Genomic DNA, 18,326 nt, shown 5'->3' with positions numbered 1-18,326 from the left:
TTTTTCCCTTGCCCTGCCTTCACACTGTCTTCAGACCTGTTTAATGATTTACCTGATTAATTCTTTAAACACTGAAGGAACGAGCTGTTGTACAGTAACTCTAATTACTGAACTCATTAACATCTTATTGTTTAATTTATGCACAAATGATGCTTGGTACATGGTTTAATTTTAACACTGGAGAAGGTTTAGGTTCATCACAGCCTTCATTCTGCCAAAACCTTACGAATGGTATTTCAGGCAAAAAGCTTTGTGCTAATTAGAAGTCCTGTAATAAGCAATGAGAGGAGTCTTTATACTGTTTGGTTTTTAACTGTTGGCTAAATGAGCTCTGAGATACTGGAGCACCCAAGTGTTTTGATAATCCATTGGCAGCTGTTCTGCAACAGCAACTGTACCTCATCCATAAACAACCAGTTCCTTATTCATTAGCACAAATAAGGGCGTGCAGGGAAGCCCTGCTATGCCCCACCACAACCATGCATCAGGAGACCCTCAGCCTGCTAGTCCACTTCCCCTCACCCACTGACTCCCCCAGGATTTTATCACGTTGGTCCTTCAAAATAAATCCATAAATAAGTCAGTGAGTGCAGCACATTTTTGTCTTACCAGTAGCAGGAACAGCAAAGGATAGAAATGGCATTGAGTAAGTACCACCCTTTTTATTAATGATGATGTCCCTTTTTATAGCTTGCCTTGTGCTGTCAGAGTAACAAGCCTTGCCCTGTGCCAGTTGCCAGGTGATGTGTGCTGAGGCTGCAGGGAATGGTCTATGGACACAGACTTTATTACGGGGCTGTCGCTGCCGTGCCCCAGCAAACCTGGCAGCGGGACTTGAGCAGGCCTTGTGGCTCTGGCCCAGGGCTGGCTGGTGAGCGTGCCAGGAAGACTGTCTTGGTGGCCACTCTGTTCACTTGCAAGTCCAACAAATATTGCTGCCTCTCCAGCAACTGGCTGGTGGGAAGGAAAGGGCCAGTCCAGCTACACGGTGTCAAGAGGTTCCTCCCAGCACAGCTTCCTTCGGTTTCACCCTAATTGTAAATAAAATAGGAAGGGGCACCAGATATATCTCACAACTGCTTTGATTGGTGACTATGCAAGTGTGTCCTCTGCCCTGCTCACAGGGACTGCCGGGCCAGGGAGCCCTTCATGTGCTCCCAGTTGTTGTACAGAGCGTAGAGGCCGGTCAGCGTCAGCCCCGCGATCCCTCCTCGCGCCATCCCACGCATCCCACCTGAAACAGAAAAAACAGTAAAGCTTGTGGAGTTACATTTGAGGAGATGGTCAGTCAACAGCACTTCCAAGAAGATCTCTAAATCCAGAGACATTTTAACGAAACAGGTTTTCTTTTTTGAGTAACTTTCCAGAAAGGGTCCTTGTGCTAATCCTGCCTTCCTCTCAACCTGCTGCCAGGCTTGAGGTCAGTCCTTCCTGATCCTGACACTAATTCTGCTCTTATGGCTTCCTCTCAAAATGTGTTAGCACTGCTGCCTCATGGAACCACTACAGAGCCCTGGAAGCAAAGATGGCTTTTCCCAGTCTATTCCATCTGTCCTTAACACAATTGTTTACAGTTAGGTATGATCTCTTCCTGCTGTAAGAACTCTTCCATTTAGGTTTTCAGAGGATGAATGTGTTTTTCAGTTATGGTAACTAGCACTGGGCAGAAAGAGAAAGGGCAGGAGGGAAATAAGTGAACACAACAGCAGCTGATGTGGACATGGCCTTGGGCTCCAGAGATTTGTGAGGGCCATTGTGCAGAACCTATCACTGCTTTTGTGTCTTTGGAATTTTAAAACCCTTTGATAAAAAAAAATAAAAAGTAGATGAGAGAGATTAACTGGTAAGAATTTACTAGGGTGTACATTGACCAATTTATTTAGTTTTATTAATATTCAAAATTATCACCTCACAACAGGTGATTAAGGTTTGTGAGCACCTTAGTGTAAGGCAAAGAGAGAGGGCAAGTTTGGCTACTACGTGGCTGAAGGTGGGAGTCAGATGGTCCCCCAACTCCATTCCATCCATGTAAGTGCTGGGGTGTACAGGGGCAGAAGTAGAGACTTCTGATGCTTTTACTAAACATCAAAATGCTTCTATTCCTCAGTAGTAGGAAGTGCCTCAGTAGAGCTCCCAGAATGCACCACAAATGCACAGCTGAGAGTATGACCCTCAATGCTAGGAAAACTTCACTGAGGTTGATTCTGCAATGTTTATCATTGCAGCTGAAGCAAGTTAGATAATGTGTACAGTGTATAGAACAAGGCCAGTTTCTGCTGACAGTGAGATAAAACCTGTCTGCCTTATTGGTGAAACTGGCAGTGCAATTCAGGTTCCTCAAACTTGAAAGCAAATCCATCTCAGTAATCAGAGATTTTTATTTTTTTTCCCCATTGTGGGTCATTATGTTGTCTCACAGAACTGCTTTTAGGCTTGTATTGGGGCACAAAGCTGATGGTGTCAGTTAGACTGAGACTGTGGTACCTGTGTTGCAAGGTTAAAATACATTTCATTGGAGTTGTTAAACCTCCTCCTATTGCCCAGGCATGCAATGAAACCAAAAAGCTGCAGAAGTGGGACTTGATACTAGAAGCCATGTCTAGTCATAGTTTCTCAAAAATTCATTCCCAGACCAGCTGTGACCATTTGAGTTTTTTGGTGCATAAGCCTAAGTTTGCTGCCCTAACTGCTGAGAATTCAACAGCTCTAAGAAAAGCCTTACTGAGTATGCTCTGTGTGCCTAAATCAGCATTTAGGAAAGCAAATGTAGACTTCTGTGTTTGCTAATTGATCCTGAATTTGTTGCACAAAAAGCTTTTCATATGAAGGGGTTGCAGCTGGGTACACAAAACTAACCAAGTGCAAGCAGTGTCTGGCAAAAAGCCACAGGTGAAATTTAAAGGACACTTTGTGCAAAACAAGTATTTGAGATAATCTGTAAAAATATTGACTCCTCGTTTCTGCTGGGAAAAATGAATAAAACATTAGAGCCTGATTTTCTGTTGTTATCAGGAATCACCTGATCACAGCAGAAAGCCCCAAAGGGGGCTCATAACCATTAGGGTGTACAAGGAAATGCACAGAATGTGGAACATCCCCACACAACACAATGCAGACAGAGCTATGACTATTCACATAGGTTCTTCCCTAAGCCCCCATGTTCAATTCTTCTCCTTTCCTCTTCAAATCCTGTTCTTATGGAAGGACAGGTAGTCAAAAGCTGATTGAGCTTGGTTCCAGATGCTGTGAAGTCAGGATTGTACAAGAAAGGTATCATCTTTAATTTGGATAGCTGAGCCACTTTGTAGCATCATGCAGACTCAGGGCACAGTTCTGCTGAGATGTACTAGTTCTAACCCAACAGATGTTGGTATTTCCACGTGCTGAGGCCAGCCAGGTAAGGATGGCAGCTCTGAACCCGCGTACAGGTGTCAACTGCAGGGCCTAAAGCCATCTGTAGGCTGGCAGACAACTTGGGGACATTGCTGAAGATGTTTTGTGAACAGGAACTAAACTTGTGCGTTACTGAGAAAGAAAATATCCAAGGAAACAGGTAAAAAATGTTTCCTACCAGGTTGCCTAAGCTTCTGCTACAAAACATTCACAGAAATTTTTTATTTTTTTTTTGTAGCAGTTTCTCCTGGTTTCTGAGCTATCCATGGTAAATACAAAAAAAGAGAAAGAGAAAACTTTCCTTTCTCTAACTGGTCAGATTTGCATTGGAGTAAGTCCGTGCAGGTCTGTGGTAGACTTCAAACAGTAATGCACTGTCAAATGCAGCCCTGTTGCTGGGCAGAAATGTTAGGCCCTCTGAGGAAAATTAACTTGTTAAGAAAAATAAAAAAAGAAATTCTCCACTCCCATCCCAGCTGTGTTTACATGATAGAACACGTTCCCACCCCTCCTCTGCAATCACTCTCTGCAAGCCTCTGATACCAAGTCTGCCGTGACAAACCCTGCTGAAACATGGTTGTGAGCCTCTAATCTTGCATGTCCCAGTAAGATAAAGGTTCCAGCTGACAGATGCTTCTGGAAGCAGGTATTTTGAGACCAGGCACCTTGCACAATAGTTGAGAACTGCTATGGGTTTCCAAAGATACATCTGATGCTCTCTAAATGGGAGTTTGGTTCTCTGGCTTTGGCTGCTGCACCCTTTCACCATAAAGTATTGTCTCTATTCTGTGCATTTACAGTAGGTTCTGGTGTACACTGTGCCATGACACACAGCACTGCATTCTGATGCAGCTGTGTTATGGCACAGCATTCCAACAGCACAGCTCTGTGTTTCTTCATGGTAGGAGCCTCTCCTAACACTGCACTGGACTTGTGCAGTAGGTAAAACCATTACTACGTGCCATAACATTAGGGCAAAGTCCTCAGAACCTTGTGGTCCCGATTTTCAGAATGTTACTCCACTATCCTGGGACAGTTCCTGGGATGTTAGAACCAAGAACTCCAACAGCAAACACTGGAAATACCTTAACTGAAACCTCAGGCTGGCACACTTATGCCAAACAAAAGAAGTGTAATCACTAAATAGTTACTAGTTTTCTGTCTTCTAATCTCTCTCTTGGATACTCTGAATGAAAATAGTTTCTCTTCCTTTCAGGCTTCCAGGAATGAAAATATTTTTTTATCGAGTTCAGCTTCTAAAATGTACAAGGCAATCTCAGTTTTGTTCCAAATGAAAGCATAGTGGTGCTAACCAGACCACCTGAACCATCAAGACATTTGTCTGAACATCTATGGGTAGTCCTAGTGGGCCTATGTCATTAGAAAATACAAACAGTTTCCTCCTGCTGCTCCATGGTGTTTATTTTATGAAGTCTTTAAAGTATGGGCAAAGTCTGTGGATACAGAAATTACTGAGGAAATTGATAAACTTATATATGGAAGCAAGATACATTCCAAAAAAGCATGTTCTGTTTTCATATTGCTGCAGCTAAGGCAGTATTGTGGTTAAAATACAGAAACAACAAAGCTTGAAACAGGGAACATTTCCTGTAGTTACTGTGCTATGAAGGCTAAATTAGAAAAACAGTAGGAATTTACAATTTAATTTACAAGTTTAGGAGTACTAGAGCTGTTGAAATTACTTTGCAAACATGATTAAAGCTTCCTGTCTTCTCACTGTGTGAAAGCAGCAGCACCTGAGTGACAGGAGGCTACTTCAGCTGCTTTAAATGGCACCTGCAAACCCCTGCAGGAATGAGCCCTTAGTTCATTGTTCCTGCCTAGGAGGGCTGGGCAGCACTGAAGGCAGCACTGCTCTCAGTGGCCACTCATACTCTTAGACATCAGTCCTCATGTAACTAAGAAAGCCTCAACAAGCTATTATGCTGCTTGTACTTTGCCCTTACCTCTTCCTTCTTTCAGATCTGAAACAAAATCCTTTCACTAAACACCATTTGACTGATAATCCTATGGACCTGTTCTGCTGAAAGAGCTTCTTAATTTCTAAAAGAGGTTCTTAATTTCTAAAATGCCTGACAGCCCTCAAATTCAATGTTCAGAGGCAAATCCTTTACTTGCTTTTCTCCAAATAATGCAGAACAGTGAGATATCCCAGGCCCACACCTGGGCAGTCCCCCAAAAGCTCCTCTTTCCCCCTCCCCACGCCACAGGAACGCGAAAACAATCCTGTCCAACCCAAAGAAAAACCCAGGTTGAGCCCAAAGGGAAGAGGCTTTCTACAGCTCAAGAAGTAGTCAGCTAACACAGCTGCCCTGAACTACCCACTGAATGTCACAGAACTGATCTTGAGCTCCAGCCAGACTTTACTGTTGGCAATAAAACATTCAGAATTCATAACGTATTGACTTTTCAGGGCTGTGTTCTGAGGTCTTAAAATGACAACTACTACCTTCAGCTATTGCTAGCATGCAGTTCCCTTCTTCTCAGACACACACCACTTTATATACCAAATTACATAACATCTATTGTGCAAAAGGCACGAGATGCTGTGCTTAGTATTGGTTCCTACTGCACAAAAGTATATAAAACAAAGTAATTCAGTTTTTCCAAAGCACTACTTTACTTTTGTTCCTGTTACCCCTAACCTTGGGAGGGGTAATTATCTAAGAAAAAGAACATCTACAACCTGTGTAACCCTCAGATAAGAGGTAAAGGTTAGTTAACTTTTTTGCTTACTGAAGTCTCTGTCAGGAATTTCAGTGAGAAATTAATGGCTGTCACACAGGGTCAGACCAAAGTCCCACCTAGCTCAGGATCTTTTTCCTGAGTGATCAATCCTTGAGCAGTGCAGGATCCTCAGCCAGCTGTACCCTGGTGACATGATGACTTGAACCATGTGCATTTTCATGGTGGGAGATAATAGTGCACGGTGCCAATCACCTTTTGTTACTTTTGGTTACTAGTAAAATTATGAGGAAATGAAAGATGTATGGCTTAGAAAAGAGGTTGAAAACATGGGCAAGGGGGCTAAATGTTTGTTTAAGATGTGTTTATGCTTCGTAACATTTATCAGAAAAAACCCTGGCATAACAGAGATTAATTTCTGCCTTTTCTTGAAACTGAAGAATAAAGAATAGTATCTTATTAAATGGAAAAACCATCCTTGTGGATTTGGGATATCCAGACCTCCTTTTAGCCAAACTCAAACTGAATTGGCTGAGTCACAGTAACATTTCTACTACATATGCCACTGACAGAGGAACACAAAGGGTTTTATTTTGTCTGTCACTCAAACTGAATGTTCTGGGTAGAAGTTAAGTGGTGAGCTCAAAAAGCAGCTTCCCTAAAGCTGTAAGTCTGGTGAAACAAGTTAATATTGTACTCTCATTACTACATTTGGGCTAAAATCTAGTAAGTAATATTGGTATTGAATTTAATTTAAAATAAATGTGAAAGCTAGAGATCACTTTGGTCAGAGGAATCAACCAGTATGATGTTTCAAAACTGCTTATATCAGTTTTATGTTTAAACTCAATTCAGTGTCTGTTAACCTAAGCCATGCAGTGTGGGGAGATGGATTCCAGCTAACACTTGATTTATGATGGGGATTTAATGGCTTTAGTCACCTGCAATGGGGAACTTCCAGTGACTACTGCCACTTCCAGTGAACATGGGGGGAGGCTGAACTGCCACTGTTTGTCCTCACTTGCAGACTTTTCAATCTTCTCACATCCAGCTTGTGTGTCAAGTAGCCTTGCACAAAACTGCTCACAATCCAATGGCTTTAGAACATACACGTTCTGTTTGACTCCTGGCATTTTGGTAATGATTAACACTTCCACAAGGACAAATTGTGAAAATGGGGACCAGTTTGGGGCAACAAATCTCAGCTTTCAAAAAGTCTTCCCACTACTTTTTTTTCCCCTGGTCACTCATCAAATGCTTATCATTTGTTTAAGAAATTCACTCTAGGCTTTGTCGTGTACACAAGAGGATTTTTCAGTGCAGCACAGCTGCTGATGTGATTCTTCCATCAGTGCTGTGTTTAAATATGAAGTCATAATAAAAGACCTCCATACTTTATAGGTTTCTTCTTAAGTATGTTCCCAACCTCTTTACAAAGCAGGAATGATGGAAGTGGGAAATCTGAGTGTTTGAACAGCACTGTTTCCGACTCTGTAACTACACTTTGTGAATTACAGAACAGCCTTGATTTGCAATGGCATGTTTGTGGGAGTTTCCAGCTGACACTAAAATATGGAGGTTTATAACTAAGTGTCCTTGACAGCTTTTAAATTTTCCTTTTTTTTTTTTATGGCAACACAACATGGCATTCCATGAAACAGAGGAAATGATTACAATCTTGATATGTCACAGATGTGTGCTGATGATTTGCATGGTTTAAATATTCAAGGTTTTTTAGGTGAATATATACATTGATGCCGAGCAAAGGCAGAACTTAGAAGTTTTACCATCCAGAATAAGAAAGGGCATTCTGGCATAAGGTGACAGGAGAGGCAGACTGGGAGAAGCAGCAAGAGGAAAAAAAAGATTGGAACTAAATTCTTGAAACAGATGTGAATATAATCTTTTTCACTTTGAGAACTAATCCTTGATCTTTGAGGTCACATTTCCTGCATATGGTGAAAAACTTATTTCTTTTGAGTTTCTCTGCACTATGGTTCATATGCACGACACATACTTGAAATACAATACTGTAATGAATACAGATTTACTGACTGCATTTGCCTTTATCAGTGCTACTATTAGCTCAGTAGATCTTATGTTACAAAACAGAAAGTCCCACTGTGCCCTGGTTAGAAAAACTTCAGTAGTGTCAGATGACTGTGCATGTGACTGGGGGAGTTATCTGTGGCTGCACTGTGACAAAACAAGATTACATGTAATGCCAGCTCTATACTTTGGAAAGGTAAAGGGGAAAGTTCTGCTGGAGACTAAGATGGCATTTCTTATTAACCTCATACAGAAAATGTTAGACTTCTACACTGCTACCCTATCTGGCTGTTATTGCTAACCTGTCATATCACTCATGAAAACTCAAGGAACTAGCAGATTACAAGAGAGCTGTGTGCCCTTGCAGAGTTAAGAGCACAAGCTGGTATTTATGAGGGCTGCTGAAGCCAATTACTTTTGGTTTCAGTTTGGTTTCAGTTCGTCTAGGCCAACAGGAAAATAAGACTGCTCAAACTGTTTTGCCCAATATATAAAGCTGGACTTCAGGAATGCTTTTGAGACACTGAGGCTCAGTTAGATATGCAGAAGTACATAGGTTAATTCTAGAATTATCTCCTTAGTAAAATGCAGGTGACTCACATAGCCAAACCTTTACTGAGTTACTTAAGGTTTTACTCCATGTGGTAATATCAGCCCGTGGTACCCAGGAGTTCTCTAAACAAGATGACATCTCCAATGGGCAAGCTTTGAACATGTGTTGACAGACATTTTGCTGATGAAGCTCAGACTGTCTCTTCTGCAAACAATTCAGGATGCATCAGCAAACTAACCTTAAAGCCATGCTGTTCTCAAATGATGTTGTTTGTTGGTTTTGACCACTATGCAAAGACCAGAGTCCTACCAGAGGACAACAGTTTCACCAACAGCTAAGTAATAACTTCATAAATACATCTGTTTCAATGTGTGTAGGGTTTTGTGTAGCTCTGGGTGCTACTATCCCATGAATTCCTATCACATGAATCACCTGTAGAAAGTTTCATGTTCATGCAGTCAAGCTCTATGTTCTGTGTTCCACCCCTGCCCCCACTTACTTTGCCTGCATTCCCTCATGGACTTGGGAAACAATCAGTTTTATTTCTGCTGTCGCTGAAAAACATGGCTAGAATGAAGTGGGTGTGTATTTTACACAACCTTACTATAAACCTGAGTAAATACTTGAGTGTTTCTTCAGTATATAGGTATAACAGTCATAATTTGGCTCTCGTGATTACTGTCAGTCCTGTGCAAGTTGGAAAGAATCAAATTTAATTCAGCTTGATTTTTTTTTTTTAAAGTGCAAATTCTCCTTAAGTAGTCTTAGTTGTGTGAAAAAACGTTGTGTTAGGGGACTTTGAGCTAATAGTCATTTTTACACTGTCAATTTTCAGAGCAGGACAGTATTTAGTAGAAGTAATGAGGATCCTAATAACTAGGACAAAGTACAAGAGGAGGAAAAGGAGAAACACTTTGCTACTCTACCAGTGCTCTTGTATAGCATTCCTGTCAAGGTTCCAGCAGCTACGGTGTTCAGGTCATCTTCTGCACCTCGTGTTTTTTCAATGATGACTCCAAATGCACTGTAAAGTAGAGCTGGGGAAAAAAAAAGATTAAGAAAACTCAAGTTAAAACCCCCATTGCCTGAGGCACAAGGCTTAGAATCCAGGCTTGGTGTAGCTATTTAGACTGTGCTTCTGAAGCACTGATTTTCTGCTTATTTAAAGGAGAGGAATCCTCTGAAAAATCCCACCTTTGGTGGTTTTCTCCTCAGACCTCTTTCTATTTTATAGATATTTAAATTAATATTGGATTGCTTGCGATTTGACATGCACAGGCAGAGAAGCAGCAGCTGGAAATGAAAACTTTATCCCTAGAGCACATTTTGCTCTGGGACAACTTTAGACAACTAGAAAGAAAAATGCATGGGCTTTTCAGTATGGATGCATCTATCATCTATGCCTTGGGATGAAGGGAAAAGGCACCACCATCACCACCCCTCGTGTATTTCATGCATTAAATGAAAGACACCAAAAACCCCACTTGTATTTCATGCTGACAATTTGAAATCTTTACTTCTGCTAAAAAGCATGTAAATCATTCCTGAACAACAACAATAATGCTGAAGAGTTGAACAGCAGCATCTTTCTCCTTTCAGCACAGGCAATGGTATTTTAGCTTGCCTTAGCAGCAAGTAATATTAAGAGTGAGGGGAAGGAAAAGCTGAATTCAACATAATTTTTTTAAGCAGTTCAACACAGATGTTGCCCCTGTTCAGGAACAGAATGACAAAAACTGTCAGTAGTGACAAAAAGAATCTTTGAGATACAGAAATGCTGGACAAGCAAAATCAAAAGCAAAAATAATTCAGCTCCTTTGAAAGGAACTTCTCTGGGAGCTAGGACAAGACAGAGCTATACGAAATCCCCAAAGTTAAAGTTCAGCTTAACTCTCTGATTTTGGAGGCTGCATTTTGTAGGAAAATAACAATTTGTTACTGGAATGCACAAACACTTTCTTGAGTAATCTTTCTTCAAACACAGCTGAAAAAACATGTTAATGTGTCACTTAAACTGGAACCTTGAACTGCAGTGTATCTGCATCTCAGTTTTCAGACATGTTTTGATTAGACTTGGAACAAAAAATAAGAAAAACCAACCAACCAAAAAATGACACAATAAAACTCACTAGGCAATCAATGCATCTCCTATGAAACAAGTGCCACTTTTGCTGTAGTTCAGAATCCTATCTCTAACTGTGGCTTCTCTACTATGCCTCAAAAGGTAATGTCTGATTTGAATGGCAGCTAATCTGCTCTTTAGAAATAAGACTGAAACAAAATGTAATAAATGCAACTTAGCGTATGCTTTGCTGCATTTCTCAAAATTCAAATATATTACATGATGTCTTCTGATTTAAATATTGCTAAGTCCCACTACAACGTTGTAGGGCAATGAGTTCCATCATTATTCTTCTTCAAAATAATTTCATCAGTTTTACATTTCTCCTTTCAAAGGTACTGTGTAACTTCTGGTCTTTAAGACTGGGGAAGACTGAGGGTGGGGGGAGGCCAAAGAGCTTGTACTCCCTAGGGCATTAGGTATTTCACTGACTTCCATGAAATCTTCTCCAGTTTTTCTAAGGCAACTGATGTGATTTTATTTCACAGCCCATTCCCCACCCAAAGTCTCTTCTTCATATATCATGTTACTGATCATTTGTTTTTCTCTTTTTTCCTAACCCACATTAGTTATGAGCAACATTTAGGTTCAGAGTTGGTGGTGTCATATGTGAGTTTTCTAGCTAATGGGTCATCATTAAAGGATAAATCTTCGTAGTCACTATCACTTTTCTACTTCAGATAAATATTTTGTTGACTCTTTAAATGGAAACAAACATCAGGCAGTTGATCACATGATCTCTGTAGGTTAGAAAAGTTACTTCAGAAGTATTAAATTATATTTTTTTGCCTTAAGTTGCGAATTAGCTGTAATTTATTAACAAATAAGCATTATCTATAATTTCTAGTTATTTCTTTTACTCTACAGATAGAGTCCTTGTTTGTAATATAGTAAAAACTTTGGGGTTTAATTAAAGGCTTTTGGTTACTTCTGCTTCAAACCCTATTTTAGCCTTTAATTTCTTTTTTGATGTCTACTGAAATGTCCTCATGTCCCAAAGAAAAAACTTGCATTTTTTCCACAATGGATTTAATAATGAAAATTTAGAGAATTCTGTTTAGAGAACACACAAATACACTTTCCCAATTATTACATCTTTAAGTAAATTGTTTTCCCTACAAAAGAATGACTTTACTTACCCAGTGATCCCAGTGTGTTAGCCCATAATGCTCCTTGCCTTGTCACCATATTTAGAATTCTAAAAAGGAGTTAAAAAGGTATGAAAATGTTTAGTGCTCTGTGTTTACATCAAGGCAGTGTTTATGACATCAGGTCTTGTGTGTTTACACTACACATTGGGTTAATAAAACTGGAATAATGAACTGAAAGCTCTTCAAAACAAAACACTAAGGCAAAACACAGCTTGGTAACACACAATCTCTATCATGGACAGTGTGCAGGCAATACTGAAAGCAAATACTCAGTCCTGTCAAATCTTAAGAAAACCTTTCTCTCTTTTCAGGGCAAACTTGACCCTCGCCAAGACTCAGATCTCTTCCCTGCAAATAGCTTGCTAACCCTGGGTGTTCCTTACGTGGTGACTACACACAGTTACCAGAATGATGGGTACACCCGTGCTGAGGTAACTGGGTAAAAGACCTCGGGGAAAGCCAGAGTGCCCTTCTAGAAGGACCATGTGTCAGGGGGTGGGGCGATGCCTGAGACTAAAACCAATTCTGAACTAAAGCAAGCCAGGAAGAAGAGAGGCAATCCTTTGCAATTCCATTTGTCCAACTCAGCACCAACAGAAGGTGAAGAACCCCAGGTGTGTCTGTATGTATGCTCCCAGACTAGCACTACAGAGGGAAAGCAAACCTCTAGTGCGCTCTCAGGGAAGCACAGGGACACTTCTTTCTGGCCTCAGCTGTCTCCAGAGCGGGGACAACAGCAGCCAGAAGTGACTGATCTTTATCTCCCAGCAGTGTAACACTATCACAGGCACAGGATTGCTCTGGACAGCTGACTACCACTGGAACTTGGTTTATCATTTAAAGCAAAAAAGTCACACGTCATGTCGTTTCTGGTTTAATTTTCTACTATTTTTCCTTTTTTTTTTTTTTTAAATACTTTTCATTAGGACACAGGTCATTACTGCATATGGTTAGGAAATGAACTAAACAATAATGGAAAATTTCGTTTTGAAACAAGAGAAAAAAAAATCCAAGAGGTCAGGGTACTGACAACCTGTCCTTAATTACAACTCCCACCCCCACTTCTTAACTTTACACCAATTTTGAACTGATGAGAAAATCGATAATTTTCATAACCATGACACATTGAGATACTTGATGCAAATTCATTAAAAAAAAAAATTTGTGCATAGTTAGGATAAATTTGGAGGAAATCTAGGCAGGTCTCTTCCCTGCATCTGATAAGGAAAACACAGAACTTAATGCAGTGTTTGAAGGTGATGACCTTCAGCAGGCCAGGATAACAGCAGGGTGTGCACTGACTGCCACCTCCTGGCCTCGACCTGCCACAGTTAGTGCTTAACAACATGGTTCTGTCCATTCCAAATACATATACAATTCTGTTCATCTAGGCAAGAGCTGTAATTATAGTGGTGAATATTTTGATAAAGAGGTTGAACACAGAAATAGAATTTAAAATGGGGCAGACCCAATATAAACTGTACCAGAAAATAATAAGTTCCTCCTCTAAAATTCCCTTGTTACCAAGTATTCTGGGAGTGAAAATTTTCCCCCCCCCCATCATTCCACTCCTCCAATTTCCTATAGCTCCTTCACTTAGGTTTTCTCATAGTTGTGTCTAAACTACCATTAATTCTAGAAGAACCATCCTGTTGAAAACAATGTTCCTGTTTCATACTGCTTTCTGTCAAACAATCAGGTAAGGTGAAACCATGGCAATGCCATGGGTGTTCATGGATGCCATAATCCAGAACAACTTCCACCTTGCAGCACTTGCTGAGCAGCATGCACCAATGTCAACCCTAATGCAAATCCAGGCAGGCCCAGCTTCTGCATTTTAATCTTCTCTTGGTTTTGAAAAGCTTGGGAAAGAAGGGAGACTCACTCCCAGAAAAATGACAGCAAAAAATAGCTCAAAGCAAACTCTGCTGCCTCTGGGAGTATTTCAACATATAAAAACACTGCTTTGCCTTTGAAGTAGATTTTTAGTAAACATCAAGACAGTAATTTAGTCTCAAGTATTTAAGGTAAGTCAGAGGACACACCAACTGTGACTAAGTGAAAAGTAAAAAGCTTGAACTGAACGTAATTATAATGAAAAACATTTGATAACTTGTTGAAGACAAATATTGATTCCTGTTTGTCCCCACTAAAGAAAAAAAGGGCATTTATTTTTGCAGTATATTCATATCTGATCGTGTACAAGGTGGGAGAAAGAGCTCTGTCACTAAGGTGTGCTTTGCTTTGAGGTGGAACACTTACTGTACGTTTCTAGGTTTTGACCACGGCATGTTCTGTGTCTCCTTCAAGCCAAGTCTCAAACCATTCAGTGCCCCAAACGCTGCCCCTGGGTGGCACAACATCAGTCATTACTTTTTGAGAAGAAAAAGGAACAAAAAATCCCTGAAACAATACTAGAAACAAATACTGAGAGGAGACTTCAGTGTATTTCAGAAGTCAAATATCTGTTCATTTAAGACTAGAACAAAGAATGCCTTGCAGAACAAGACATTGACAAACTTATCAACTACTGCAGTGCACAGGTGTTACCTGGACAGCTGGGAAAAGTGGAAAACACAACACCTACCTGTCATACAACATCCTCCAATGGTAAAAAAGGCCAGCTCAAATCTGCCTCGAGTTTTGTTGGCTCCTGTGGGCAAGATAAACTCATCTGTGTCCTGAGGGAAAACAAAAACAAATGCTTTTGTATTTTCCAAGCATACCTGCTTCAAATGTAGGTCATATGTAGGCCATATTAATCTTTATTCTTTAATTCATGCAATGAACTAAAGATGGATACAAGTGTTTCTGGAAATTTCTTGCCTACACTAGCAGAGAGAGGGAATACAGTTTGTGTATGCTTTATTAAGTGTGAAAAAGGACTTTAAAAAGATAAACTGAGAGGTTTTTTTTTTCCCTAGCTCTCTTAATTTTTAGAAATTACATCAGTCAGGCAAGGAACTCATACTGTGTGGGTTGTTGGTTGTTTTTGTTTTTAATGACTATTTGCCTAATTATTACATCTTCCAGCAGGCAAAACAAGCTTTCAAAAAACCTTCCTGTTTTCTGATTATGTAGCACTGTTTCCTCACTGAGCAACCTATATTGATGCAATAATGCCTTAATTAAGGTTTTCCACTACTCTGACACTAAAGAAAAACTACCTTTGTGCCAAAAGACGTATTTCCATGCACTGAAATAAGTGACCTATTTTAAAGAGGTGAAAAAAGAAGGAATACACTCAAAATTAATGATCAGGTGAGGTCAGTAGTTTTTTACTTGTGCATCTTCCTCTTACAGAGACAGGTTTGTGTCCTTGTGAATGGCCTGAGAAACTTTGGAGAAACCAGCACATGTAGAGAGATTAAGGTGGGCCAAAGAAAGTTTTCAGTTAGACATGAGCAGGATGCACATGTGTTGATGAGGTGCTAAAGCAGCAAGATCTGTTTTATGCTTCTGTGCTTTCCAGACAGAGTATTACTCACCCCCTCTGTAACTGATACATGACTGCAACAACTGCAAGCTCAAGGAATTGCATTCCAAGGGCTTTTATTGGCCCATACTTGACAGTAAATGTGGATGGCAATACAGGAAAAATATACAGCTTCTAAAACTGTGAATATTGTATCAGTAAACTGAACCTGTAATATGGTTTCTATCTTCCTTCTAACTAAATTGTTGAAGAAATTCAGTGCATACACTAGTCAGCAGCTTCTAACAGTTTTCATTACTGCCCCAAAAGTCAAGATGAACCAATCCTTGTCTGTATGTAACATTTAAGTTTCTATAACAACAACCAAGGAGCCCCATCCTCTGGGCTTCTGCCATAGTATAAAATGCTATTTTATAATGCATGTTACCCTCTGAAGGCAACAAAGCATTGCAGGAAACACCTTGTTCTGTGCCTGCATTAATGGACCAACCAAGAAAGTGGGTTTTAAATAATGAATACCACTGTCTCATTTGTTATTATGGGAAGGCCAGAATCAAAATGTAAGGTTCTCAACAATAAGGCTTTTCCTTTGCATTCAGAAAGCAAAGAGATGGTCTTTGAACACAGGAGACCCTCACCTCTCTTTTCTTCACAGAACCCCTAAATTTAAAGGCCAATAATTTAAGTTCTTGTATTCTAAAATATTAGCTTTTTTTTTTTCCTTGAATATTTAGAATCCCAGGGACCTGTGGAGACTGCTTGGTGCAACCCACACAGCTAAAAGTAGGGTCAGGTAGTGCTGGGCACTCAGTCGCTCCCAGGTCTTGTGCTTCTCTAAAGATGGAGACCCCACAGCTTATCTGGGCAACTTGTTCAGGTAAAAACCTCGAAACTGTCTCACATTTAAATGGAATTCCCTTTTTATTTCAATGCACTTTCCTTTTATTTCAAATCACTAGTGCTAAACTTAAAGGCAGGGAAGTGTTATAACACAGACTGCAGCCTATGTGTTACATCAACAGGTATTTTTAGAACTGTACCACGACACTGATGCCAACACCTTTTAGTTTAAAGCAAATTTCTCTTCTGTTTTTAAAAACTTTTAACACCACCATGTTCTCAGATAAACTGTACTAAGGACACAAGACAACTTCAGAGAGTGTTTTGGGGAGAGGTCTAAATAATCACTCAGCATTTTTCCGACCACTCAACAACAGCAGGCCCCACTAGTGAACACACAAACAGAGGCATATCCCCTGTTTTCTGCCATTATGGGAATGTTACATTGTAATCTGGGCTACAACAGCTTCTAAGGAAAGAGAAACATAATAAACAGCCCCCAGAACTCCATTCAGAGCTTCCAGGTACAGAATAAACAGGGTACCATCAAACATAAGGCACACACACATAAAGCAGATCCTATGCAACTGTGCTAATTCTACAAAATTTAATGTTCTCAGATAATATGAGCCACATATAGAGAAAAATATTAACTAAATAAAATCATTAAGACATGCATCCTAATTGGACTAACTTAAACATTTTCAGCTACAGTTAATATTGCTGAAAAAGAAAAACATTACTGGAGTTCAAATAATTTTTTTTTCCTTATGGTGCCATCATTTTACATTAAGTAATGTTAAGCTGTGTGTGACAACCACTATTCTGTAGAACAAAATGGGAAGTTTCACTTCATGATGGTCCCCCTTCAGCTGGGAAATGACATAAGTGGTGTGACATTAGCTGCTGCTGTGATGACAAACCCTGTTATCAGGTCTGGGTTTTGGCCCAACACCTCTGTAAAGTTCAGAGCTTCACAGAGTTCTGGAGACCAATCCCTGAATCATCAGAATTCTCACAGTTGTGATGATGATCAGAAAATTCCCACTTCAGAAAACTAATCCATGAGATGAGTGGAGAGATTCTGGCTGCTGTTAGGGATTGAGGGGGCTCAGGGGAGGGTGTGACCAATGCCAGGATTGCTGTGAGGGTGCCTTGGGTGTGCCAGCCTCAGGGCAGGGAGGGACACCTCCTCTCCTCCCCAGCAGCAGGCTTGTACTGACACAACAGCCTTACCAATCCTCTGTATTTTCACTGGTTGTCTTCTACATGTCATGGCACTGCAAACTTTTATTAGGTACAACACTCAAAAATTGTTTTTTTCCACTGTTCACCACTCAATACCTCAGCACACCCTGCACAGCACTGCAGGAGTTTTGGGGTGTTCACGTGTGGTTGTGCAAACACTGGGATCGAGTTCTACACGGTAAAAACAAGCCTCCGTCTCACCTGTACTAGATACTTGGGGTCCAAGTTTAAATACGGTGACAAAGGGCTCATTCCAGTCACTGAAAGGAAAAAAACAAATAAAACAGAGCACTTTAACAGCAGCTTCCCCAGTAACGATCCACATCCTGTGAGGCAGAAGGGGGCACACCTCGTGCGCGGAAGCGGGGAAGATTCCACCGTGAAGTTGCACAACTCGTTAAAAGGCCGCCCCGGCCTTTCAGGAAGCGGAACGGGAGCTCCGGGATGGGGCGGCCGCGGCGTGACCAGCGATTGTCGCGACACGCGGCACGGCCGGGGCCTGGCCCTCCGCCCCCGTCCCGGCAGGGGCAGGAACCGCCGGGGACCGGCTTCCTGCGGCGGCCTGTCGATGCCCGTTCCGCCTTCCATCGAGACCGGCCTCGCTCGCGCCGCCCGGCCCCTCCGCGCTGCCCGTGCTGGCACCACTGCCCCCCGTCCCCACCCACGCTCCGCCGGCTGCCCCGGTTACTCACGTGGCACCCGAGCGAGGTCGGGTGGCGAGTACCCGAGCCCGCAGGACGCCGAAGAGGCCCCGAGGCCCGGTGCCTTGGAGTTCCCCGCCCGCCCTACCATGGCGGCCGCCCCGCTCGGCCCTCACCCGCCCGCTGA

At 41.3% G+C, this 18,326-nt stretch overlaps 1 protein-coding gene and 1 non-coding gene across 2 annotated transcripts; both read right to left on the bottom strand.

The window, feature by feature from the left end:
• Window positions 1–642: 642 nt before the first annotated feature.
• Window positions 643–18,301, bottom strand: TIMM23B (translocase of inner mitochondrial membrane 23 homolog B). Its single transcript, XM_029963177.1, has 7 exons — window positions 18,191–18,301; window positions 17,700–17,758; window positions 14,562–14,655; window positions 14,237–14,321; window positions 11,963–12,021; window positions 9,628–9,738; window positions 643–1,234 (listed from the first exon to the last, which is right to left on the bottom strand). The coding sequence occupies exons 1-7, from the start codon at window positions 18,288–18,290 to the stop codon at window positions 1,119–1,121; spliced, it is 624 nt and encodes a 207-aa protein (XP_029819037.1). The 5' UTR covers window positions 18,291–18,301; the 3' UTR covers window positions 643–1,118.
• LOC112841276 lies at window positions 12,598–12,797 on the bottom strand. Its single transcript, XR_003212882.1, has one exon. It is a non-coding gene; the product is annotated as a small nucleolar RNA SNORA74 (small nucleolar RNA).
• Window positions 18,302–18,326: the final 25 nt, after the last annotated feature.

The sequence above is a fragment of the Manacus vitellinus genome, unplaced genomic scaffold, assembly GCF_001715985.3.
Source record: "Manacus vitellinus isolate BGI_N305 unplaced genomic scaffold, ASM171598v3 scaffold_54_pilon, whole genome shotgun sequence".
Lineage (NCBI taxonomy): Eukaryota > Metazoa > Chordata > Aves > Passeriformes > Pipridae > Manacus > Manacus vitellinus.
This window is presented reverse-complemented; position numbering and strand designations above follow the sequence as displayed.

What these genes read in the sequence shown, in the direction of transcription:
- TIMM23B (XM_029963177.1), bottom strand. Translation starts at nt 18,290, where the DNA reads ATGGTAGGGCGGGCGGGGAACTCCAAGGCACCGGGCCTCGGGGCCTCT. An exon ending in CGACCTCGCTCGGGTGCCAC is followed by an intron (nt 17,759 to 18,190) that starts GTGAGTAACCGG and finishes TTTTCCTTTCAG; the next exon opens with TGACTGGAATGAGCCCTTTG. An exon ending in TAACACACTGGGATCACTGG is followed by an intron (nt 9,739 to 11,962) that starts GTAAGTAAAGTC and finishes TTTTTTCCCCAG; the next exon opens with CTCTACTTTACAGTGCATTT.